Consider the following 20,371-nt stretch of genomic DNA (forward strand, 5'->3'; position numbering starts at 1 on the left):
GTCCTCCATTTGACACACGTCAACCTTGTATAGGCCAGCCGAATGCACCTACATCAGTATGGGAAAATAGGATTCTTGTGGTTGTCCTCATATAGTTGGGATTAATCTTAGATATTGATGATGATGTCGGCCTATATCCGTGCACATGCATCAATATATGTGGGGCATCCATGAAATTATGCATTTACAAATGTATTATTTTCTGCATTTGTAATCACACTTGCACATAGATGACACTTGCCCTTGAATTTGGAGGGAGTTTCTTTGCCACAATTTACTCTAAATTTAAATGCATGATAGGGTATTAGGATCCATGGACAAGAAATAAACTCACGTTCTTTTTTTTTTTTGTTTTAGTGGGTCCCATTATCTGGGGAAATAATACATTGCTCAGACTTGGATAAATTACTTATCTGTATGCACAAAAAATTGCTAATACTTGATGGAAGAATATTGTCCCTTCAATAATGTCACTTTTTTGAGAAATTAGTCATTGTACACCTATACCTAGGGAATAAAGAACATTGGATAGTGCTCTTATCTAAATAAGTGTTTCCAAAGAAACACTTGATTGAATAAGTGCATTTACCTATGTCAGTCATTGACCGAGATGTGAATAAAGCGAAAAGGCTCAAGTGTGGTTGTTCATCAAATTGATGAAACTGGCCAATCCGACCAACTCGACCCGAGCTGGTTGGTTTTTTAATATTTTTGGTTAGCTTTGGTTTAATAATTTTTCAACTTGACCAGGTTATATATATAGTAAATTTCCTAGTTTAAAATAATTTATATTGTAAATTTATTTTTTTTAAAATTTATTTTCAAATAATATTGCTATGTCAGGGTTCGATCCTACTTGGCGCACATGACAGGATCTAAGAGGCCACTTGGGAACCAGAACCGGAAGTGACAACCCAATCTAGCTCTTCTACAACAACGACCACCTTGGGCACTCTTTCTCTTGTGTAAGGACCGGGTCAGGCCTGGCTTAATTTGACCCGAGGGAGGCATGTTTTCCTCATAACATGAATAATAAGCATTTCTAATTTTCTTTAACCCCTTTCACCTACCATTCACATATGTCCTTGGTTACATCTGCTGAGGGGTATTTATAGCCATGACCCCCCTCCTTCCACCTTCTCCTCCTTCACACGCGAGAAGGGGGAAGAGACCTCGAGCCCTCATAATTCCTAGTCCCCCATAAGGACACCTCTAATACCTAATTTTGTCTAAAATCATCACCCTTTACCTTAAAATCATCCATTAGGAATGAGAACGAGATTTCTTTGCCCCAAACTTTACTTGGTTCATCACGCATTAAGCTGCCTTGTGTGAATGATAACTCGTTCCTTGATCCATCAATGGGATTCCAATTCCGCCCAACCAAACAATTTAAATTGGAATAATCCATTTCAGTTCTTATTCCAAACCCCTATTCCAAAGAACCAAATAGGCTCTTAGTATTCAAAATCAAGAATTGTTCAATTCAAAGCTTGATCTTGTTTACATAGTGACAAGAGAAGAGTAATACAAATATTGATGCTTAATCAATAGCCCAAAATAACTAAACAAAGGGGTTATTGATAAATCAAGCAAGCTTAAGATCAAAATGGAAACGGGTGGTTGGTGGAATCTAGAGAGCAATATGGGCGTCAAGGGATCAACGAGGTATTTGCTAGGTGGTCGGCTCTTTAGTCATTGCACTTTGGGAGTTTGACTGCGGAAAGCTGATAATTGCCAAGGTCTCATGGCAATAAGGGATTTCCTTGTTACAATCATGGTTTTCAAAACCGGATTGGATTGGATGGTCAGACCGGAAAAATTGGGAACCGGTTAGGTGATTGATTTCGTTTTCCTTCAAAGCCGAATTTTGCTAAAAAACATTGATTTAGTCAATAAATCGCTGGCCCAAGAAGTTGAACCGTTCAAACTGTTCAACAATTTTGACCATTTTTATTTTTTTCTAGAATGAGCCATTCAATATGACCGATTCGTTATTTAGATTGATTTTAAAAACCTTGGTCACAACTATCCTCTTCGTCGTAGCTTGGACTTTAGGTTGTATCATATGTTTATATTATATATTATAATATATTTTTTATATTATATCATCAACTTTTTTATTTACAATTCAAATCTTATCAGATATCTAATAAGATAACCAAATCAAATCATAGTTTTAGAAATTTGATGGATTTTTATCGAATTCAGATCACCGGATTTCTTATCCGATCGGATTGGTCCACTAATCCATATAGGTACTGGGAACATTGGGTTGTGGGTAAGACGGTCCAACAATTCAGTCCACGCCGGGTCACAAGAAAAACCTTAGGGTGGTTCGGCTGGCAATTCTTCTAACGAGGGCCCATTTGGGAGGGCTGACTGGCTGAGGTGAAGATTCAGTTAAGCTGATTCTAATGCTTTCGAGGCTGTCGGGATGATTGGATAATAAACACAAGATCATCTCCATCGCGACTTCGAAAGGCGAGGAGTCCCTCCGCTCGTTCAGCCCTCTCAAACGGGCACTAAAACGTGAACCCTTATGTGTAATAATTAAAGGTGTAAATCGGGTCATATTGCCTGTGGCCAGATACGAATTTGAATAAGCCCGGCATGGTTCGGTATAATGGTCTGTGGGCCGTGTTGGGCCTGGGGTTTTAGGTCCATGGGCCGGCATGATCCAACCCGTAGCTCGACCTAGCACGATCCATATATATATATTTTATATATATTTATATAATATTATATAATTATAATTATATAATAATATATAATATATTAATAAAATAAATATATATTTTTTAATTTTATTATACTAACTTATTTAATTATTGTATATATAAGCAATTGTAAACACAAAATTCATATAAAATTAAAATTTTAAGTTTTTTTATCAATTTTTTAAATAAATAACTTTGGCCCAATGTACAGTCCAACCTGACCCAAAGCTCGGTCCACGGGTCTAGCCCATAATGGCCCGTGGGCCAGGACAGCACGACCCGCACTTTACATAGGCCACCCACGAGCCATACCATGCCGGCTTGGCATGACCCACTTTACACCTCTAATAATAACTAAAAATTTATATACTGAATTCAAAATCATAATTTATAAGGTCGTTGAAAATAATATCTCTTAAATATTTTTCCTGCGGTGGTCCAGCTGTTGAAGAACTTCTCCTGGCTGGAATCTAAAGCTGTCGCGTGTATGGTCCACGTGAAGTGGTTCATGGGACCCAGAATTGAACAGAAAGATGAGACCCGATGTGCTCATGACACAGGGCGCCTTAACTCACAGACATATCTCACCATGCATTGGCCCGTATTTATACGTTATTATACACGGGAGAATGGAAGATGTTCCCAATGCATGGTGAGATATGCATGTGAGGACCTCACAGTTCCCAATACCAGAAAGATCAGAGTACATTTTGCACGTGGCCTAGTCCGCAGTGTCTCGCTCAGCTGAGCCACACACCTTGCACGTGGTAATACTAGCAAAGATATGGAAAGACTAAATCACCCTTACGCTCTACCCATTTTCACCAAAATGCCACTGAACTCTAATGAGTCATGTCCTTTTCCCCTCCGTATGTTTAGAGACATTTACGGCAACCTGTCTAAAAAACGGAGCATCTTTTTTCATGAAAAAGAGCCATTGAGATTCGTCCACGTGGAAATCTTAGTACAGTACTCTCTTCTGTCAGCACTCCTCTCTATACGACACGTGGCCTAAGTACCCGATTCCCTGCAACTTCCTCCTCCCCTCCGTCCGACTCTAAATTCAAAAGCTTTCCACCTCTGTCTTTCTCTAGAACTCTCCCTCCACACCTCTTCCTCTCTTTCTCTCTCTCTCTCTTTCTCTCTCTTCTTTCTCCTTAGGGTTTTCTCCATTGGAGAGCTCGGGGCAAGCTTCGGTAAGTCAATGGTGTATGGAATATCGCATGGTACTCTTTTGTTTCTGGAATTTCGCATGGTGTTTGGTTTGGCTTGTTTTTTTTTTTTTATTTTTCTTCCTTTAACGTGTTGACACTACACATGTGCATGTGTTTCTACTTTCTAGGGTTTTGTTTACAGTGCTTTGCTTTGGATTCTAACTTTAATTAAATTGAGTGCAGCATGGTTCCTGTCCACTTTTCTCTTAATTTTTTTTTTTTAACTCTGACAGTCATTTATTTTGAATCTTGTCTTGGTTTTGATTTGTAATGGCTTGGGGTAGTTGGGTTCTAGTGGTGGTGAACTGAGAACTTTCAAAGCTACAGAATTTTATTTTATTTGGTGATTTCTATATAACTCATTTATTCTATAGTCGTAGCCGGGTTTCTAAGGGAGCATGCAAGAGGCCATAAGGCCTATTTTCATTTTTTTTTGATCAGTAGGTCTATTTTCAATTCTAACACAGCATTTTCTAGGACCCTTTCATGTTATCTCTTGTAACCTGTTCTAGTGGAATTATTCTGTGCATGCTTTATTTTCTGAGTTTTGTAGGGTTCTGCCAAGTTGATTAATTGAACTTTGTTGCTTGCTTTGTTTCCTTCTATTAATTTAATACAAGAACCACTAAATGTCTTCTTTTTGGTTAAGAGAACTTAGAAACAACCAAAGATTTCCCCCCTTGAATTTTGCTGGATTACTTGAAGGATGATCCTACGATTTTATATGAGGTCTTTGAAGGGTTGATCTATAAAGTTTGCTTCTACGCATAAGGATAAAAAAAAAAGTTTACTTCTATGGAGAAAAGAGCTACAGAATATTATATTCAAGTTCCTGTTCAAGCATGCAGGGATATATTATCCATTTATGTGCAACTCCTAATCTTATGGCTATCTAGCAGCGTTATTGCTGCCATCCTAGATGATTTTTTAAAGTGATGGTGAATATCCATAAACGTATCTTACTTTAAAATGAAATACACTGCAGCCCAGTGCAGAATTCTGAAATTACAGCCCCCATAGTCTACTAGTACCCCCCCCCCCCCCCCCCCCCCCTAAACCACATCCTGCCTGTTGATTTGGCATCAATCCATGGTCAGGATTCATCCCACCTATCAGTATGCATACGATGTCCTAAATGGTTTGATTATATTCTAGTGAAATTAATAGTACCTCAAATTTCTTTTGGTCAGTGACCGGATCAAATGAATTTATAATGTATAGGATGGAAAATGGAACTTGTGTTAATAACTTTATTCTGATAATATGATGACAGTACATCCAAGTTCCCTTAGAATTATCTCTGAACCAGCCAATAACAACCTATGAACCTTCTGTGACCTCTATCTGCTCTACAACAACTGATGTGTTTGGCATAGTTGTGAAGGTGGTGCTAGGTGACAAGGTGGCCTTGTGGGGGGTGGGTGCTTAGTCTAAACACCTTGAGTTTTATTAAAAAACACCCATTGAAATGATTAAGCACATGCCTAATGGGAAAAATTACAAGGTGGATAGTTATTATTACCATGGGTGCATCTTATTAGTATGTTTGTTGATAAATCTTAATATATATATGTACTAATGTTTTATTTTATGGTAAAACATTAAATACCTGAGGATTTGAGGGGAGAGAGAAAGAAAGAGAAGCTGACCTAAAATTTAGTGGTCTTTTTTGTCAAACCATTTTGCCTAGGTGCCTAGGCAACTAGGTTTTCCACTGTCCCCTAGAATTGCCTATTGCCTTGACAACTATGGGTATTGGTTTAAGGTTATGAAGTAAGGATTTCAACTCTGCTCTTTCTCAGAGATCTATTGATGGAAAATCTGACAAATGATTTATAGCTCCTTGTATCTAAATTGTCGTGTGGCTTCGTTACTTGCATCCTCTTTATATCATGTCAATTTGTATAAGCTTGAGTAAAGACTTTTAGGCTTATGTGAGCATGTAAAATCATCTGCTTGGAAGTTGTTATTAGCTATACTTTCATAGTTTTAGGGTGTGTGTTAGGTAACTGCCTAACTCAGGGCTTTTCAAGGAAGCCTGCCTCCTGAAACGAGAGAGAGAGAGAGAGAGAGAGAGAGAGAGAGACTGAATTCCCAAAATCAATACCTCCTCTTCTGGCTTCCTTCCCTTATTTACAATACTTCCGTTACAATTCTGTTATATCAGCCTCTCCACTTGTCCAGTTTGTTATTTAGTTTGTTCGAGTGGTTGGCTGTCAGTTACATTACTTAAAGGCTGATGTTGCCTTTTCTTGTACACTTGTCCCTCTGTTCCCCTTATTTGTGTCTTAACAGTTTGGCTTTCTTTGTTATTTAAGGCTATTACCCAATGTTGGTCCCATCTATCTGGGGTCTTGGGAGGGGTAGACTGGATACAGTCCTAGTCTTTGGCAGGTTGTGGACCATTTATTTCTGTATAACATGGATCTCTATTTCAAACAGGCATGACAGTATATGCTACTTGTTATTAATCCTGTTCTATTTAAATGATTTCCTTTCAGTTATAATGCTGAGTGCCATACATCATGCATGGTAATTTCATTTTCTTAAATTCCATTCTAAACTTTAGTGTTTCCATTATGTTTCCTTAGATTTTCTTTTGATCTTAATGTGCTAATTCCTCTTCCATGGTGGCAAAACTTACATTAAATGTAAAGTTTGAAACCTTCGTTTGGTTACATAATCTGATTTTAATATACAACTCTTGAATGTAAGGTTGTCTAGGACATTTAAATGCTTGAATTTGATGGTAGAAGGGAATGCTAGGTAGTTGTAGGCTGGCTGAAGAAAGAATATCTAGCCATGTGGAGTTTGGTCAATGCAACGGATGCCACTTTCTCTTGCACTCAAGGACCGGTAAATGGAATAGCCACAGGCAAGCAAGGGGTAAACATGGGCAATTGTTTTGGAGTTGCTTATAATGTAAATTAAAATTTTGGTTTAGGTGGATTTTTCCCAGCCTAATATCTTGGGTTGTTTGATACTTCTGTACATTACAGATTCCTTATCCACAATCAATAAATGTTTTCTGTTACCAATAAAAAACATAAATTTCTTTTATAAGATCTAAAGGTTATGGGGGAGGTAACATCTCATGCCTCCTCCTAGGCTGATTGTACTTTCTTTAATTTAATTAATAAAACTACTCTCATTTATCAAAAAAAAAAAAAAAAGATCTAAAGGTTATGTGTTTATTTAAGTGGTCGGAATAGTTTATATTTTCGTCATACTTAAACCTACATTGTTATTAATTTACATGTATGTCAGAAGTTATAAGTTTACAAGTATTCAGTTGAAATTAGAAGTTAGGACCTGTAAGAAGAATTGATCCGTTGCACTTAAGGGCGGCACACTGACTAAAGTCCTCAGCTTTATTTACTGATTTCACTCTAGATGAATTGCTGAGAAAGTGGGAAGAGATTGCTAGCTCTGCCTGGGTTAGAACTGGGCTAAGTCCTTCTTGGACCCCTCCCCCTACTGGTTATATAAAGCTGAACCTTGATGGCAGTAGTAGAGGGAACCCAGGGCAATCTGGTATCAGGGGTATTCAGGGATGAGAATGGGAATGTTTCAGCCATGTTCTCAGGCTCAATAGGTGTAGGTGATTCCCTCAGGACTGAGATTCTTGCAGTATTGGAAGGAGTCCGAAGGGCAAAGGAATTGAATATAAGGAGGCTTGTGGTTGAAGGTGATTTGGAGGTGGTAGTAGGGTGGCTGAAATAAGACAAAACTGGGTTGTGGAACTATAGCAATGAAAAGAAAAACTTCAAGTGCCTGGCTAAAGATATGGAAGTAACATACAGTTGGGTGAAGAGATCCGCTAACTCTTTTGCTGATGGGTTGGCCAAGCAAGGGGAGCTTTGGGAATCTATGTTCTGGGCTCTTTTGTAATTCTGTTTTATTATTTTTCTGGGGACTCTTGACCCTGCCCGGGGAGTTAAGATAGTTTATCTCTCCTCCTTGTAATTAATATTTATATCAATTTAATGAAAGCTTTTGTTATTGATCAGGAAAAAAAGAAGAAGAATTGATCTATTGCAAGTTGAAAGGGCTAGAAGGGCTAGGAGTAAACCAAAAAGAACATGGGTCAAAGTAATTAGAAATTATTTAAATGCCCATAATTTAACAATACATATGACATTAAACAGAATGTAATAGCAAGGCAGGATTCATGTTGCCGACCCCATAAACTTGGGATAAGGCTTGGATGATGATGAGTTTCACTTCTTTCTGTACTTCAGGAGTATTAGTTGTAGCCAACAAGGATAACTATATGATCCGATTTCTAGGTCTATATTCTTATTTAAAGGGGAAAATGTCATATTGCTTAACTTATTGAATTGAATAGTTCTTTATAAGAGTCACTCTCATTTGTCTTTTTTGATTCCATGATCCTTATTGCTGAGATTCCATTAAGACCTTGATCCTAGTCAAGGTCTTAGTTTTCCATATCTGAAGTTATTTAAAGGGGAAAATGTCATATTGTTTAACTTATTGAATTAAGATGAGATGCAAATTTTCCATATCTGAAGTTGTCCTCTTCCTTATATTGTAAATTTTCCATCATAAAAGCATTAGATTTTGAGATTTTCCTCTTCAAGTTATTCTTATATTAAATTCCTAATCAAGTATTTCTCTGTTCCAAGTAATTACTTTATTATTGTGTCTTATTGTTTCCACCTTTACAAGCCCTCTTTTAGGTGATTTTCACATTAACCTTGTGATTGAAGTTGCTCACAATCTTGCCCAGTTGTATGTAATTGTACTATCAGTTCAATTTTGACAATCAATTTGAGGCATGCATATAAATTAGGGATGCTCGTTTTTGCTCGGGCCCACATTGCTTGGCTTGGCCTGTCTTGGAAATTTCTAGGCCAGGGCAAATGTTTTCTTCCAAGCCTGGCCCAGGTCAGCATTGAGCCCACACATAATGCAAGCTGGGGTTGGTACCTAAGATCTTAGGATGGAAAGCCCAACCTGGCTCAGGGTACGAGCTGGGTTGGGCTTGGGAAAGCTTAAAAGTCTCTTATATCCCTGAAAAACCTGGTCCAAGCCTGGCCTGGCATGGTCCATGATCATCCCTAGTATAAATGATGAAAAAAAAATTGAAACATGCATATGAAAGCTCTAGATATTTCAAGACCAAGTGAGGAAGAAAGAAATTTTCAATAGAGGATGAGAATTCTGTTGAATATCAACATAGATCAGTATGAGCATAAATTTGAGATGAAGGAATTTCCAATTGTAGCAAATATTGGTAATGGTATTTTGAATCTTTTACAGTGGAATATATGCATCAGATGATGAACATGTTATATAAATGAAGAGTATTTGTTGTTTGGATCTCCTTTCCCTTCCATGTCAACAATCTGAATCCATAGTAACTGAGGTGTTTGTGTGTAACTTGGTAAGGATGGCTCCTACATTACTTGCATCTTGTCTAATCTTCTCTATCTAGGCTGTTATTAGTATCAAGGTGTAAGCCCAAAAATTCAACCCTAACCCATGCAAATGCTTGGGTTGGGCCTTCTCAGGTTGCAGCCCTACAAGATTCAAAATTTATGATCTAACTTGGTTGGGATGGTCTCCAAGATGACTTGCTCCTTGTCAATATTTTTTCATCTAGGCTGTTACTAGTAATTGAGGTTTTTTGTGCATCTTGTGCAAGTACTTTGCATTGGTGGTTGGGGGTCAATATTGGAAGGATGGTCAAATATCTTGTGAAATCTTTTACAATAGAATAGAATCTTTGCTATGAATAATACTGCTATAATAGGAGAGACAAGCGATTATATTGGGTTTTTATTATGCAAGATGGTAATTTTATATTTGATAGTATTGGGCTGGTTGTGAGTTGGGGCTTTGGGTGTCCTCAGGTTTGTAGTTTCTTTTATCTAGCATTCAGGCAATGATTATTATCCAAGTCTAAAAGGTATTGGTTGACTGGAATAGAGTTCAGGAAAAAAATGTAAGTAGTAAGATTAGAGATTGGTTAGGCTAAGAAGTGTTAATAGAGCTTAATTGCAAAAGTTCTGGTTGGTCCACTAATTGTGGAAGGCTTCAAATTGAGGAAAACAGGTCTAGGATTAGAATTTTTCAATGAAATTTGGTAGGTAGGTTTAGAATGAAATTTGGGAGGGCCTGTTTGCTACCAAATAGGTTTGAGTCTGAGAGCAACCACTTTGTGCAAAAAAAAAAAAAGGTTAGGTTCGTATCCCATAATGGCAAATGTTGGCAAGGGGACAAACCTTTAAATGATTAGTTCCTCTGTGCAAAAGTTCTTTGGGTTCCTTCTCTTCTATCCATTTCCCTGGATTTTAAAATCTCTAAACCTGATTTTAAAATTTGGACTGCCACTTCTTTGGGTTCCTTCTCTTGTGCTTCACTCAGGAGATCTTTGGCTTCTCAATTTCCCCATCTCCTCGTAGGATTTTCCTATTAGATCCATCTGGCTTGGATCAACTCCCCCCTACCTCCTTCATTCAGGAGTTATATTGGAGGGTATTCCTTTTCAAAATTAAAATATGTGAAGCCTTGCAAAAGAGAAGGCCTAACTGGTATCTATCAGCACAAAGATGTTTCTTTCCGTATGATACAAATGGGAAAACTACATTCCATCTGCTAATCTCCTATCCTGCCCCTCACCTCCAGTATTTGGGATTGGTTACTAGCTCTCTTTTATTGCAGATGGTCCTCACACAGAGATGTGAATAACATTTTTTGTCCTCATTTGTGTTTTTTTGATGGATAACTGAAGGTCTTATTTAATTTGAATAAAAGAGTTGGTATTTACAATCTGCCCTGTACCCTTTTTAGAAATGGCTAAAGCACCTCCAGCGACAAAATCTTAGTTTTTACTTCCATTCTGCATTTAATAGTCCCTAGAAGGCTAGAACAACTGCTCCCAATGTACTCCTTGTTTTTCTCAAGTGTCAGCCAACCCATTGGCTAATCTTTGTACCCATGTAATCGTGATAGTTCCCCCTTTCTAGATTGTAGATTCTTGATTTCCCTTAATATTTGCCAGTACTGCCTATGCTCTTGTCCTTGTCCCATTTAGCCAATTCACCTCCACTCTCGAGTACCCTCCCACTAGCATATTTCTTTAAGGTTCTTGCCAACCTAAAGCCTTGCAATGCTACTAGCAATTCAGCTTTAATGAAGTTTCCAACACTTATAGGGCCAGAATACATTGCTAGGGTGATACCAAATCTACCCACACCCATCAAAGTAAGCTTTATTTGGTATCTTCCAGGTAGATGCCAATAAACAGTAATCCTTGCCCCGGTTGTAGATGAAGCAGCCACCTACTCCCATCTTCTAATGATATTGTTGACCTGAAAGTTAGATAATGTGTCCAATATCTTAACCTGGTGTGCCATCTTTACTGCAATGGATTCAATTACAGCATCTTTTGTTCTTTGGCGTTACTCTTTAATCCACCCAAGAGAAGAGGAAAGATAATGTGGAGGTGTACCAGGGATTTGTTTGGTTCATTTGGGAAGAAAGAAATGCAATAATTTTTAATGAGAAGAAGCTGTCAAAAGAAGCAATCATAGAAAACCTTGGACATCTTTGCACCTTACATGAAGAACGATATCCTTAGTTAGCTTGTTCATCTTCTAGGAGGACCATTATACAGAAGGAGTGGATTCCATTGGCTTGGAATCAGATTGAACTAAATTTTGATGAGTGCTGTTTCAGGAATCTAGGCATTGCAGGTGTATTTAGAGACAGCCATGGGGTTGTGATAAGTAATATTTTCAGTACCCATTGGTGCTGGGGATCTAGAAGAGTTAAGATGCTAGCAGTATCTTGACTGAATATGGGCAAAAGACTGAATATGAAGAATATAATCATGGAGGGAAGTTCCAATACTGTAATGGGCTGGTTAAAAAATGATGCTCAAGGAACATGGCAGCACAGGCATACACTCAAAGAAATCAAGGAAACAGCAAGGAAGATGGTTATTGTGTGGCTGAGTCACTTTCAAAACAAGGGGCAAATAGGGAACAAATATATTGGGAGGTAACAAATGAAAGCTATTTGTAAAAGTTGTTTTTAAAATCAAAGGGAGGGCTAGGTGGTAAAGGCCAACCCAACAAAGGGAGTCGATTGCATTGTACATAACATTCTTCCTTCATAAACAATAAAGTCCAATATTAACAATAAAAAACCAAAGGACAACACAACGTCAAAGCATGACGTTGCTTTGGTTAAATGCTAACTGAAAGTTGCTCTGCTAATTTGCAAGAATTATTTTTCATTTAATAACAAGAACTTCTTTTAAGAATTAGAGAAAAGTATGCACACAAAAGGGAACCCTATTAGCCGAAGGGTTAGGTCAATGCCTATGAGTTTAACATTGTTGTTGGACTAGCAAACAATTGCTATTATTTATAAATCCAAAAATGTTTCCCATATTGAACATACTCTGTACACGTATATATTATGTTTGACCTTGAATATATTACCTTGTTCATCCTTGTCTGATATACTTTTGATTCCTATTTCGTGGTTCTTTCTACCAACTTTTTTTTATTCTTGAACCAGACCCTTAAAAAACCTAGTAGTTTTGTTTTTGGCAAATGACGATAGGGATAAGTAGAAATCTCTATTTTTCTTGATCACCAGACACTTCTCTGGTTTTCATGGCCAAAAAAGAATGGATAATCACCTGAAATATGTTTCCTCATCTCTGCTCAGAACCAGGTCATTATGTCTACACGGTTAATCCTGACTCCTGAGTATGGTTTTTCATATCCTTGTATTGCTGATTGCATCATTAACTTTAGTGGATGCTATGATCCAATCAAGGATTTCGAACCTCCACCTTTAAGCCTGAGTTACCCACGTTATTGAAGAGCATTACACATAAAAGAAAGTGGTCCAAAAGTTACCATACAAAGTATCTCTAGTGTCCAATGATTCGTGCAATGTTCTATATGTCTTAGGTCCTGCTTGATTGCAAAAACAAATTTGTTTTGGTGCTGATTGGTTGGTTTCTTAATTGAATTGACCAACCTCAACAAATGCCAGGGGCATGCTCAGTTAAGGCATCTCATTAAGTTTCAATATTGATATATCATGTTGGTATCTTCTTTCAGCCCATACTGTGTGGAATTTCTCCAGTCATGTGATGAGGGAGCGAAGTTGAACTGGGCAAAGGAAGTAGAAGTAATCCATGGATCAATCTGGACAGCAACAGCAGTCACAGCAGCAGCCTTCAGCTGGAGCTGTAACAAGTGCAGCCCAAATAACTTATACTTCCCCTACCTACCAGAGTTCTGCAATGGTGGCATCTGGTACTCCTGCAGTAGCTGTTCCTTCAGCAACTCAGCCAGCAACTACGTTTTCTGCTTCCCAGCATCAGCTTGCATACCAGCAGGCCCAGCACTTTCACCACCAACAGCAGCAGCAACAACAACAGCAACTTCAGGTTTTCTGGGCGAACCAGATCCAGGAGATTGAGCAAACGACCGACTTCAAAAACCATAGCCTTCCACTTGCTAGGATCAAGAAGATAATGAAGGCTGATGAGGATGTACGAATGATATCAGCAGAAGCTCCAGTTGTATTTGCAAAAGCATGTGAGATGTTCATCTTGGAGTTGACATTGCGCTCATGGATCCACACAGAGGAGAACAAGCGGAGGACACTGCAGAAGAATGACATTGCTGCAGCCATTACAAGGACAGACATATTTGACTTTTTGGTTGATATCGTCCCAAGGGATGAGTTAAAGGAGGAGGGCCTTGGGATCCCCCGAGCAGCTGTACCAGCAGTGGGTGCACCAGCTGACTCTATCCCATACTACTATGTCCCTCCACCACACCAGGTCGGAGCCCCTGGGATGATAATGGGGAAACCAGTGGATCAAGCCGCAGCAGCACTCTATGCTGCCCAACAGCCTCGCCCCCCCGTGGCATACATGCCATGGCCACAACCTCAACCTCAGCATCAACAATCTCAACAGTCTCAACAGCAGCAAAATGATGCCTGATGGAAGTTAAGGTAAGGGTCATATGGGAGTTTCAATACCTGGTGGTTGCTGTATTGACTAGCACTGTTTTATTGTGGATTTAATGGTAAAAGGTTCTTGATAAATCCTGGTTGTATCTACCATACTATAATTGTATCACTAGTATTTATGACAGTATCAAAAGTGAGTGGGGCGATTTTAGAAAGTTTGGAGGGAGGGGGAACTATATCGTCTGCTCTCATGGTCTTTTAGTGACGTGAAGAGTAGAATGAGCAACTATTGCACTTGTATTAATCCATTATCAATGTGACTACACATCATCAGTGGTCATAGAAGTTTATTGTAGATCAACCTGTTGATTTTTGTGTTATCAAGATCCCTTGTTGCCATCTCTGGAAAGCTTTGGGCAGAATTGGCTACAGTTTTGTTGATTGATGAATCAAGTCCTGTTTAATCGATCCAGGAGAGAGCTGTACACTGGGAGACCTGCACGGTGTGGGCCTTTCATGAATCCCTGATTGGGTAAGCCTTGGTAATCTAAATATCTAATCACCTTCTTCAAGTTACGCCAGAATATCCAGGTAACAAATAAGGTCAATAAGAAATTAGATATCTAGGCTCCGTTTATTTTTTTCTGGTTTAGTAGGTAAATGCATTTACCTGTGTTTTTTTATCGTTAAATTTATCCAGGTAAGTTAAATAATTGATCATTTTTACCCATAAATTCTATTATTAAAAAGGGTAATTTTGTTCAATAATGTTTTGGTAAACTTTTCTTAGGTGAGAAAGTTACTTGTATGAAAAATTGGGAAAATCAATTTATGGTGGGACTATGTGAGTGCAGTTAATTTGGTCCGCCCCTTTTTTCTTCCGGATGAAGTATTAGCTGAACGCAGATGGGTGCTCAGCATGCTGTGGAACCAAGGTTCAAAATTTTGTTACGTATCGACCCGTATCGGTTGATATGTATCGTTCTGGCAAGTTTTTGGCATGGTATATGGTACCAAATTGAATGTGCCATATCTATTCGTTGTATCGATGCTGTGTTATGGCCGTATCGTGCCTGTAATGTTGAGTATCGGTGCGTTTCGGCACTGTATTGGTTGATATGCTACCGATACAGTAGCGTATTGACCGATATAGTACGATTTTACTGTGGTGGAATCGCAAATAAAATTCTCTTCAAAAGATGGCTTTTAAACCCATTTTAGAAGTCCTATTTCTTTCCCGAACCCTTTAAAAAGCTTTTTAACCTTTCTAAAGACTCAAATCTTATAAAAATTTGTCAAAACATCTATAAATTTGTAAGATTCAATAAGTTTTTCAAGGTTGTGAAAAAAAGAGCGAAAATAAATATGTTTTTTCAAATTTTTTTTTTACATTTTCAGCCAATGTTAAAAAAGATAAGGGGAAAGAAAGTCGTTTGCCCTTGCCCCTTTGACTGGGGGCGGTCCCCTTTTCGATGTAGCCCAATTTTGGTTTGTCCCCTACCCCCTTATCACCCATTTCAATGTAGCCCAATTGTTATGCATGATCCCTCTTTTAACAATTGTTATGCATTTTTATTGTTCTTATTATAAAATATTTTTATTAAAGATAAAGAAAAAAATGAAATCCCCCCTTCCTCCTTCCTCCTCTTAAGGAAACTTTCATCTCCTTGTATTCGAGAGGCTTACGCGTCTTGCATTCTGAACTATGCTTCACGCTTCTAGGTAGTGGAATGCTTCTATGTTTTAAAACATTGATATATTTTTTTTAATTTTTAGAATAAAATATGCAAAATAATTATTTCATCTATTATATCCATAAATCCATTCAATTTTTTGTTATATATTTACTCTTCTTAATTTTAATTTAATTTTTAGAATAAAACATGCAAAATAATTACTTGATCTATAATGTCCATAATTAGATAGTATGTTTTTGTTCCCGACCTCCCGTTTATTGATTATAATATGTCTTTCTTCATAAAACCCATTAGAACATGTTATTTTTATGCATAAATAGCTCATTTATGTGTTATATTTAGTGATATTAATGTTTATTTATGATTTATTAGAATATCTATAGCATTTCCATGTGTTTTCATGTGTATCTTAATTTTTCGTCCGTACACATGCGTATCCAAGGTGTATCCCGATACATCTCTTAAATTTGCATTTCCGATACACATAGTGTTTCCGATACTTTGAATCTTGTGTGGAACCAATGTTAATTTTTCATGCTAGTAATAAAATACGTAGGATTTGCACTTCACCTCTCAATATGTTGTGCCCAATCATGCTAACAAATTAAACGTAGAAATAGTGAAAACATACCTTGCATTTTATAATGCAAGCAAATATTGTGTTTTGCTAGAACAAAAACAAGGTTCAAAATATCATTTAGCCGATATGTATCGCATTGGTGGATTAAAGTCAGAAAGGTTTGGGGTTGGACCTATTTCAGGGGTGTTAATCAACTGGTTTGGGGTTGGATCCAATTCGATCCAAATCTTATTAAATCAGATTTGAACGGTTCATTATAATTATTGGATTGGGTCAATCTAAAACAAATTTGTTCATATTCTTATTAGTTTGAATTGGACTTAAACCAAGTTTTCAATAATCCGATCATCAAGCCAAACCTTTGTCTAATTTGAAATCAATCAAAACCAAAGATAGCATAAAAATCACTTTTATGAAAGTAAATTTATAAAAATAATTTTATGAAAAGTACTTTTACAAAAGCACTTTTATAAAAATACTTTTATTATGAAAGCACTTTTATAGAAGCAATTTTATAAAAGCATTTTTACAAAAACACTTTTACGAAAGTGTTTTTATAAAAGTACTTTTACATGAAAACATTTTTATAAAATCACTTTTACAAAAGAATTTTTATGGAACCACTTTTACAGAAGTGCTTTTGCAAAAGCATTTTTATGAAAGTACTTTTATAATAGCACTTTTACAAAAGCACTTTTGTAAAGGCACTTTTATGAAAGAACTTTTACAAAAACATTTTTACAAAAGTGATTTTATAAAAGCACTTCTACGAAAGTACTTTTATTAAAGCATTTTTACAAAAGAAATTTTACGAAAACACTTTTACGAAAATACTTTTATAGAAGCACTTATATGAAAGTGCTTTTATAAAGCACTTTTATGAAAGTACTTTTATCAAAGCACTTTTACAAAAAGTGTTTTTTCAATGCAAAAAGGGTATATTTTTGTAATTTTTAGATTTTCTTAATTTTAATATATTTTTGTAATTTTTTATATGTTTTATTTTTTATATTACATTCAGTTCAAATCCAATACAAACTAAAAACAATTTGGACAAATTGGACTGACCAATAAGACATTGAATTGGACCAATTCAGACTTAATGGTCCAAAATATTTATTGGATTGGATTGGACCTGATCCATCCATAATGAATTTATATTGGGTTGGATTGGATTGAGACAATATCTGGTCCATTGATAGAAGATGAGAATATAGGTGTCAATGGACCAGGTTTGGGTTAAAATCAAGGGATTTGTTCAAGCAACTCCCCCTTAGAAATCAAAATCTCAACTAAGGACGTATGGAAATCGAAACCCATGCCACCCCATCCAACAAATCCGAAATTTGTTTTGGCTCCCCCCCCACGTCATCATAACTTTAGTGTTATACCCGTTATACCCCTATACAAAATTTTACGTCTTTGTCATTGTCTTCTTCCTTATTTCGAACTTACGATATCCTCTTCTCCATTTTTAGAGCAATTTCTCAGAGCCGTTAATCACCGTATCACCGCAACTCTACGAAAAGGTACAACGTCTTCTCATTGTCTTCTTCCTCATTTCGAACCTACAGCATTTCGAAGCTACAACCTCTTCTCCATTTTTCAAAGTCATTTCTTAGAGCCCTTAATCACAGGATCACCGGAGCTCCATGAAAAGCTACAACGTCTTTTCATCGCCTTATTCCTCATTTCGAACCTACAGCATTTCGAAGCTACAACCTCTTCTTCATTTTTCAGAGCCGTTTCTCAGAGTTGTTAATCGCCGAATCACCGGAGCTAATTTCTCAGAGCCGTCTCATCGCCAGAGGTTCATCTCTCATCTCCAAAGCTACATCATCTTCCCCATTTTTCAGAGTCATTAATCACTAGAACTTCATCTCTCATCACCGGAGCTACAACATCTTCCCCATTTCAAAGCTACAACGTCTTCCCCATTTTCAGAGCCGTTAATCACCGGAGCTTCGTAGCTTCATCTCTTATCACCGGATCTATAGTGTCTTCCCCATTTTTAGAGTCGTTAATCATCGGAGCTTCATCTCTCATCACCGGAGGTAATTTCTCAAAGTCGTTTCATCACTGGATCTTCATCTCCCATCACTAGAGCTACAACGTCTTCCCCATTTCGAATTAATTGTATATTTCATTTATTTTGGTTTTGCTGATTTCTTGGCTTGTTGTTGGGAGTTGATTTCTTGGTTTTGTTGAGTGATAATTGAGTTTTGTCATTGTTTATATGAAATTTAAATGGTACACTGTGCTTAGTTTGTTACTAGGGTGTTAAATTCCCGACAAGAAAATGTAAGGTGACAAAGTTAGGACTAGGTGCTCCACGAAATGATTTCGGAAGATGTTGCAGAGTTTGTTTCTAAGTTTGGAGCACAAGAGAAGGTTCCAACAGACTCCCTTTAGACACTTCTTGGATCTGCCATAGGTGATTGTAGAGATGTCCCTTTTGAGTTCTCTAGTAAAGTTGTGGAACTCGACTAGCTACTGCTTTATAGTTGGTGAAAGGACTATGCAATTCAATGAGGCTAATGTTTCCTTGATAACGGGTCTTGACTTGTCGGATAGTACAGTTGCCCTACCGGAAGGCCTTCTTGGTAGTGGATTGTTACAAAAATCGTTTGGCTTTGATGAAAATCACTCTACCTCTACAGAGTTGGATCTAGTGTGGCGTAGGCTAATAAATATTGCATTGTTAGATGGTGAGGAGCACATTGAGGAGGTGGTGAAGCTGATTATTTTGTTCTTATTCGGTTATGTGTTGTTTCCCCAAGGCAATTCGATGGTGAGATCCTTCTGGGCTAGATATGTTGATGATTTACAACGTATTAGTGATTATGCCTGGGGTAAACGCGTACATGAATTCTTGGTCGGTGGTCTTGATCAGTTTGTTTCCCGTTGTGGTGCTGGATCGAGTGGAGGATCATCCTCGTATAGCGGCTGCCTATTTGGATGCAGCGCTGTGTTGATGGTTAGTGTGAATGGCATTCACTTTTTTTATTTACTCTTTATGTTAATCTCATTCAATTAATGATCGCTTATTGGCTGGTTTCTTTTTTGTAGGCATGGCTTTACAAGCACACAACGCTATTCAGTCCTTTAGTTCCTGATGCCAGTCCTTGTCTATTTAAGTGGGGGAGCATGGGTATCAGTGGAAGCTGAAGAGAGCTGATTTGTTGAAGAAAGCTAGGTCAGAAATGGTTCTCACTTATGTTCCTTTACTTATGGTGTTTATAGTTTTTATTTGTTTAGTTTTGTGGAAAATGAAGATCTCATATGGATTTATAAACTTGTTATAGGTTATTGAGGTTTTGAACCCTACTAGCAAGGAGATGGCCTTAGTGAAGGTTCGGTCAGAGGGTTGTGTAGGTTGAATTAATGATATTTTTTTTCTTTACAGTGGAGTCCTTTATGTGATCCAAGTACATGGTAGTAATTAACCTTTGGTGTTCATATGTAGTTTATAGACCGAGGGGACCATAGTGTGGGTGAGGAACCATTTTCTGATAGAGAGGATGCTAGTCACGGGTGCGGTTGGTGTGGGCAAAAGTTATTATTAGCGTAGCATACATGTTTTGACTTATATACAAGTTAACTTATTGTTAATGTTGAAATTTGTTAAACTACTTCTAATTTGATTTTTTAAGGGATTTTGCAAATCTTGTGTGGAATCTATGGAATATCAAATACTTTGTACAGAGGCCAAAGAGTATGATTCGATAAGAAAGTAGAACGAGGCACTTCCTGATGAAGTTAATAGGCTTCGTAGAATGTTGAGAAATAATGGGTTGGACCCTAATGCAGTACCATTTAGTGAGAATGTGAAGTATGTTAATTAGAGTAATATTTTCACCCCATTTATAGATGTTTTAATAGCCTACTCTGTCTATCAAAGGGTCATCGCACTGACCGACTGACATGCATCACGTTGTTGTGCTCCTCCTTTACATCAGATTACCCCTTGGTCGTTGGGTTGCACCTCGTACCGCCGATTTCCTTTACACTCGAGTGGCCATTGGTCATTGCCCTGCATCACCCTCCCATCAATTCTATGCCTACCTTGGTCCCCGTGCATGGGCGACCAAGTCATGGGTGAAGCACTACCTAGGTCTGGTCTATACCTCCAACCTATGGTGATGGTTGTTGAAGGGTCACCACACTGACCGATAGACATGCATCACG

The 20,371-nt window shown here is 37.6% G+C and overlaps 2 protein-coding genes across 6 annotated transcripts; both read left to right on the forward strand.

Annotated features, from left to right (window-relative positions):
• Positions 1–3,757: 3,757 nt before the first annotated feature.
• Positions 3,758–14,261, forward strand: LOC104599653 (nuclear transcription factor Y subunit C-2-like). Of its 2 annotated transcripts, none has more exons than XM_010262271.3 (2): positions 3,758–3,916; positions 13,042–14,261. In XM_010262271.3, the coding sequence occupies exon 2, from the start codon at positions 13,119–13,121 to the stop codon at positions 13,935–13,937; it is 819 nt and encodes a 272-aa protein (XP_010260573.1). In that variant the 5' UTR covers positions 3,758–3,916; positions 13,042–13,118; the 3' UTR covers positions 13,938–14,261. The 2 variants fall into 2 exon arrangements, with proteins under 2 accessions (XP_010260573.1, XP_088747485.1); XM_088891359.1 differs by lacking the exon at positions 3,758–3,916 and adding an exon at positions 3,924–3,946.
• Positions 14,262–17,271: 3,010 nt separating this feature from the next.
• Positions 17,272–19,842, forward strand: LOC109114851 (uncharacterized). Of its 4 annotated transcripts, none has more exons than XR_016078771.1 (5): positions 17,272–17,712; positions 17,924–18,237; positions 18,543–19,166; positions 19,253–19,379; positions 19,489–19,842. XR_016078771.1 is itself a non-coding variant. In XM_088892086.1 (5 exons), the coding sequence occupies exons 3-4, from the start codon at positions 18,630–18,632 to the stop codon at positions 19,349–19,351; spliced, it is 630 nt and encodes a 209-aa protein (XP_088748212.1). In that variant the 5' UTR covers positions 17,272–17,712; positions 17,924–18,237; positions 18,543–18,629; the 3' UTR covers positions 19,352–19,379; positions 19,489–19,842. The 4 variants fall into 4 exon arrangements, 1 of the variants encoding a protein (XP_088748212.1); XM_088892086.1 differs by having other exon boundaries at positions 18,543–19,160; XR_016078769.1 differs by having other exon boundaries at positions 17,314–17,712; positions 18,964–19,160.
• The last annotated feature ends 529 nt before the right edge of the window (positions 19,843–20,371 follow it).

The sequence above is a fragment of the Nelumbo nucifera genome, chromosome 7, assembly GCF_055504915.1.
Source record: "Nelumbo nucifera cultivar China Antique chromosome 7, China Antique-T2T, whole genome shotgun sequence".
NCBI classification, from domain to species: Eukaryota; Viridiplantae; Streptophyta; class Magnoliopsida; order Proteales; family Nelumbonaceae; genus Nelumbo; species Nelumbo nucifera.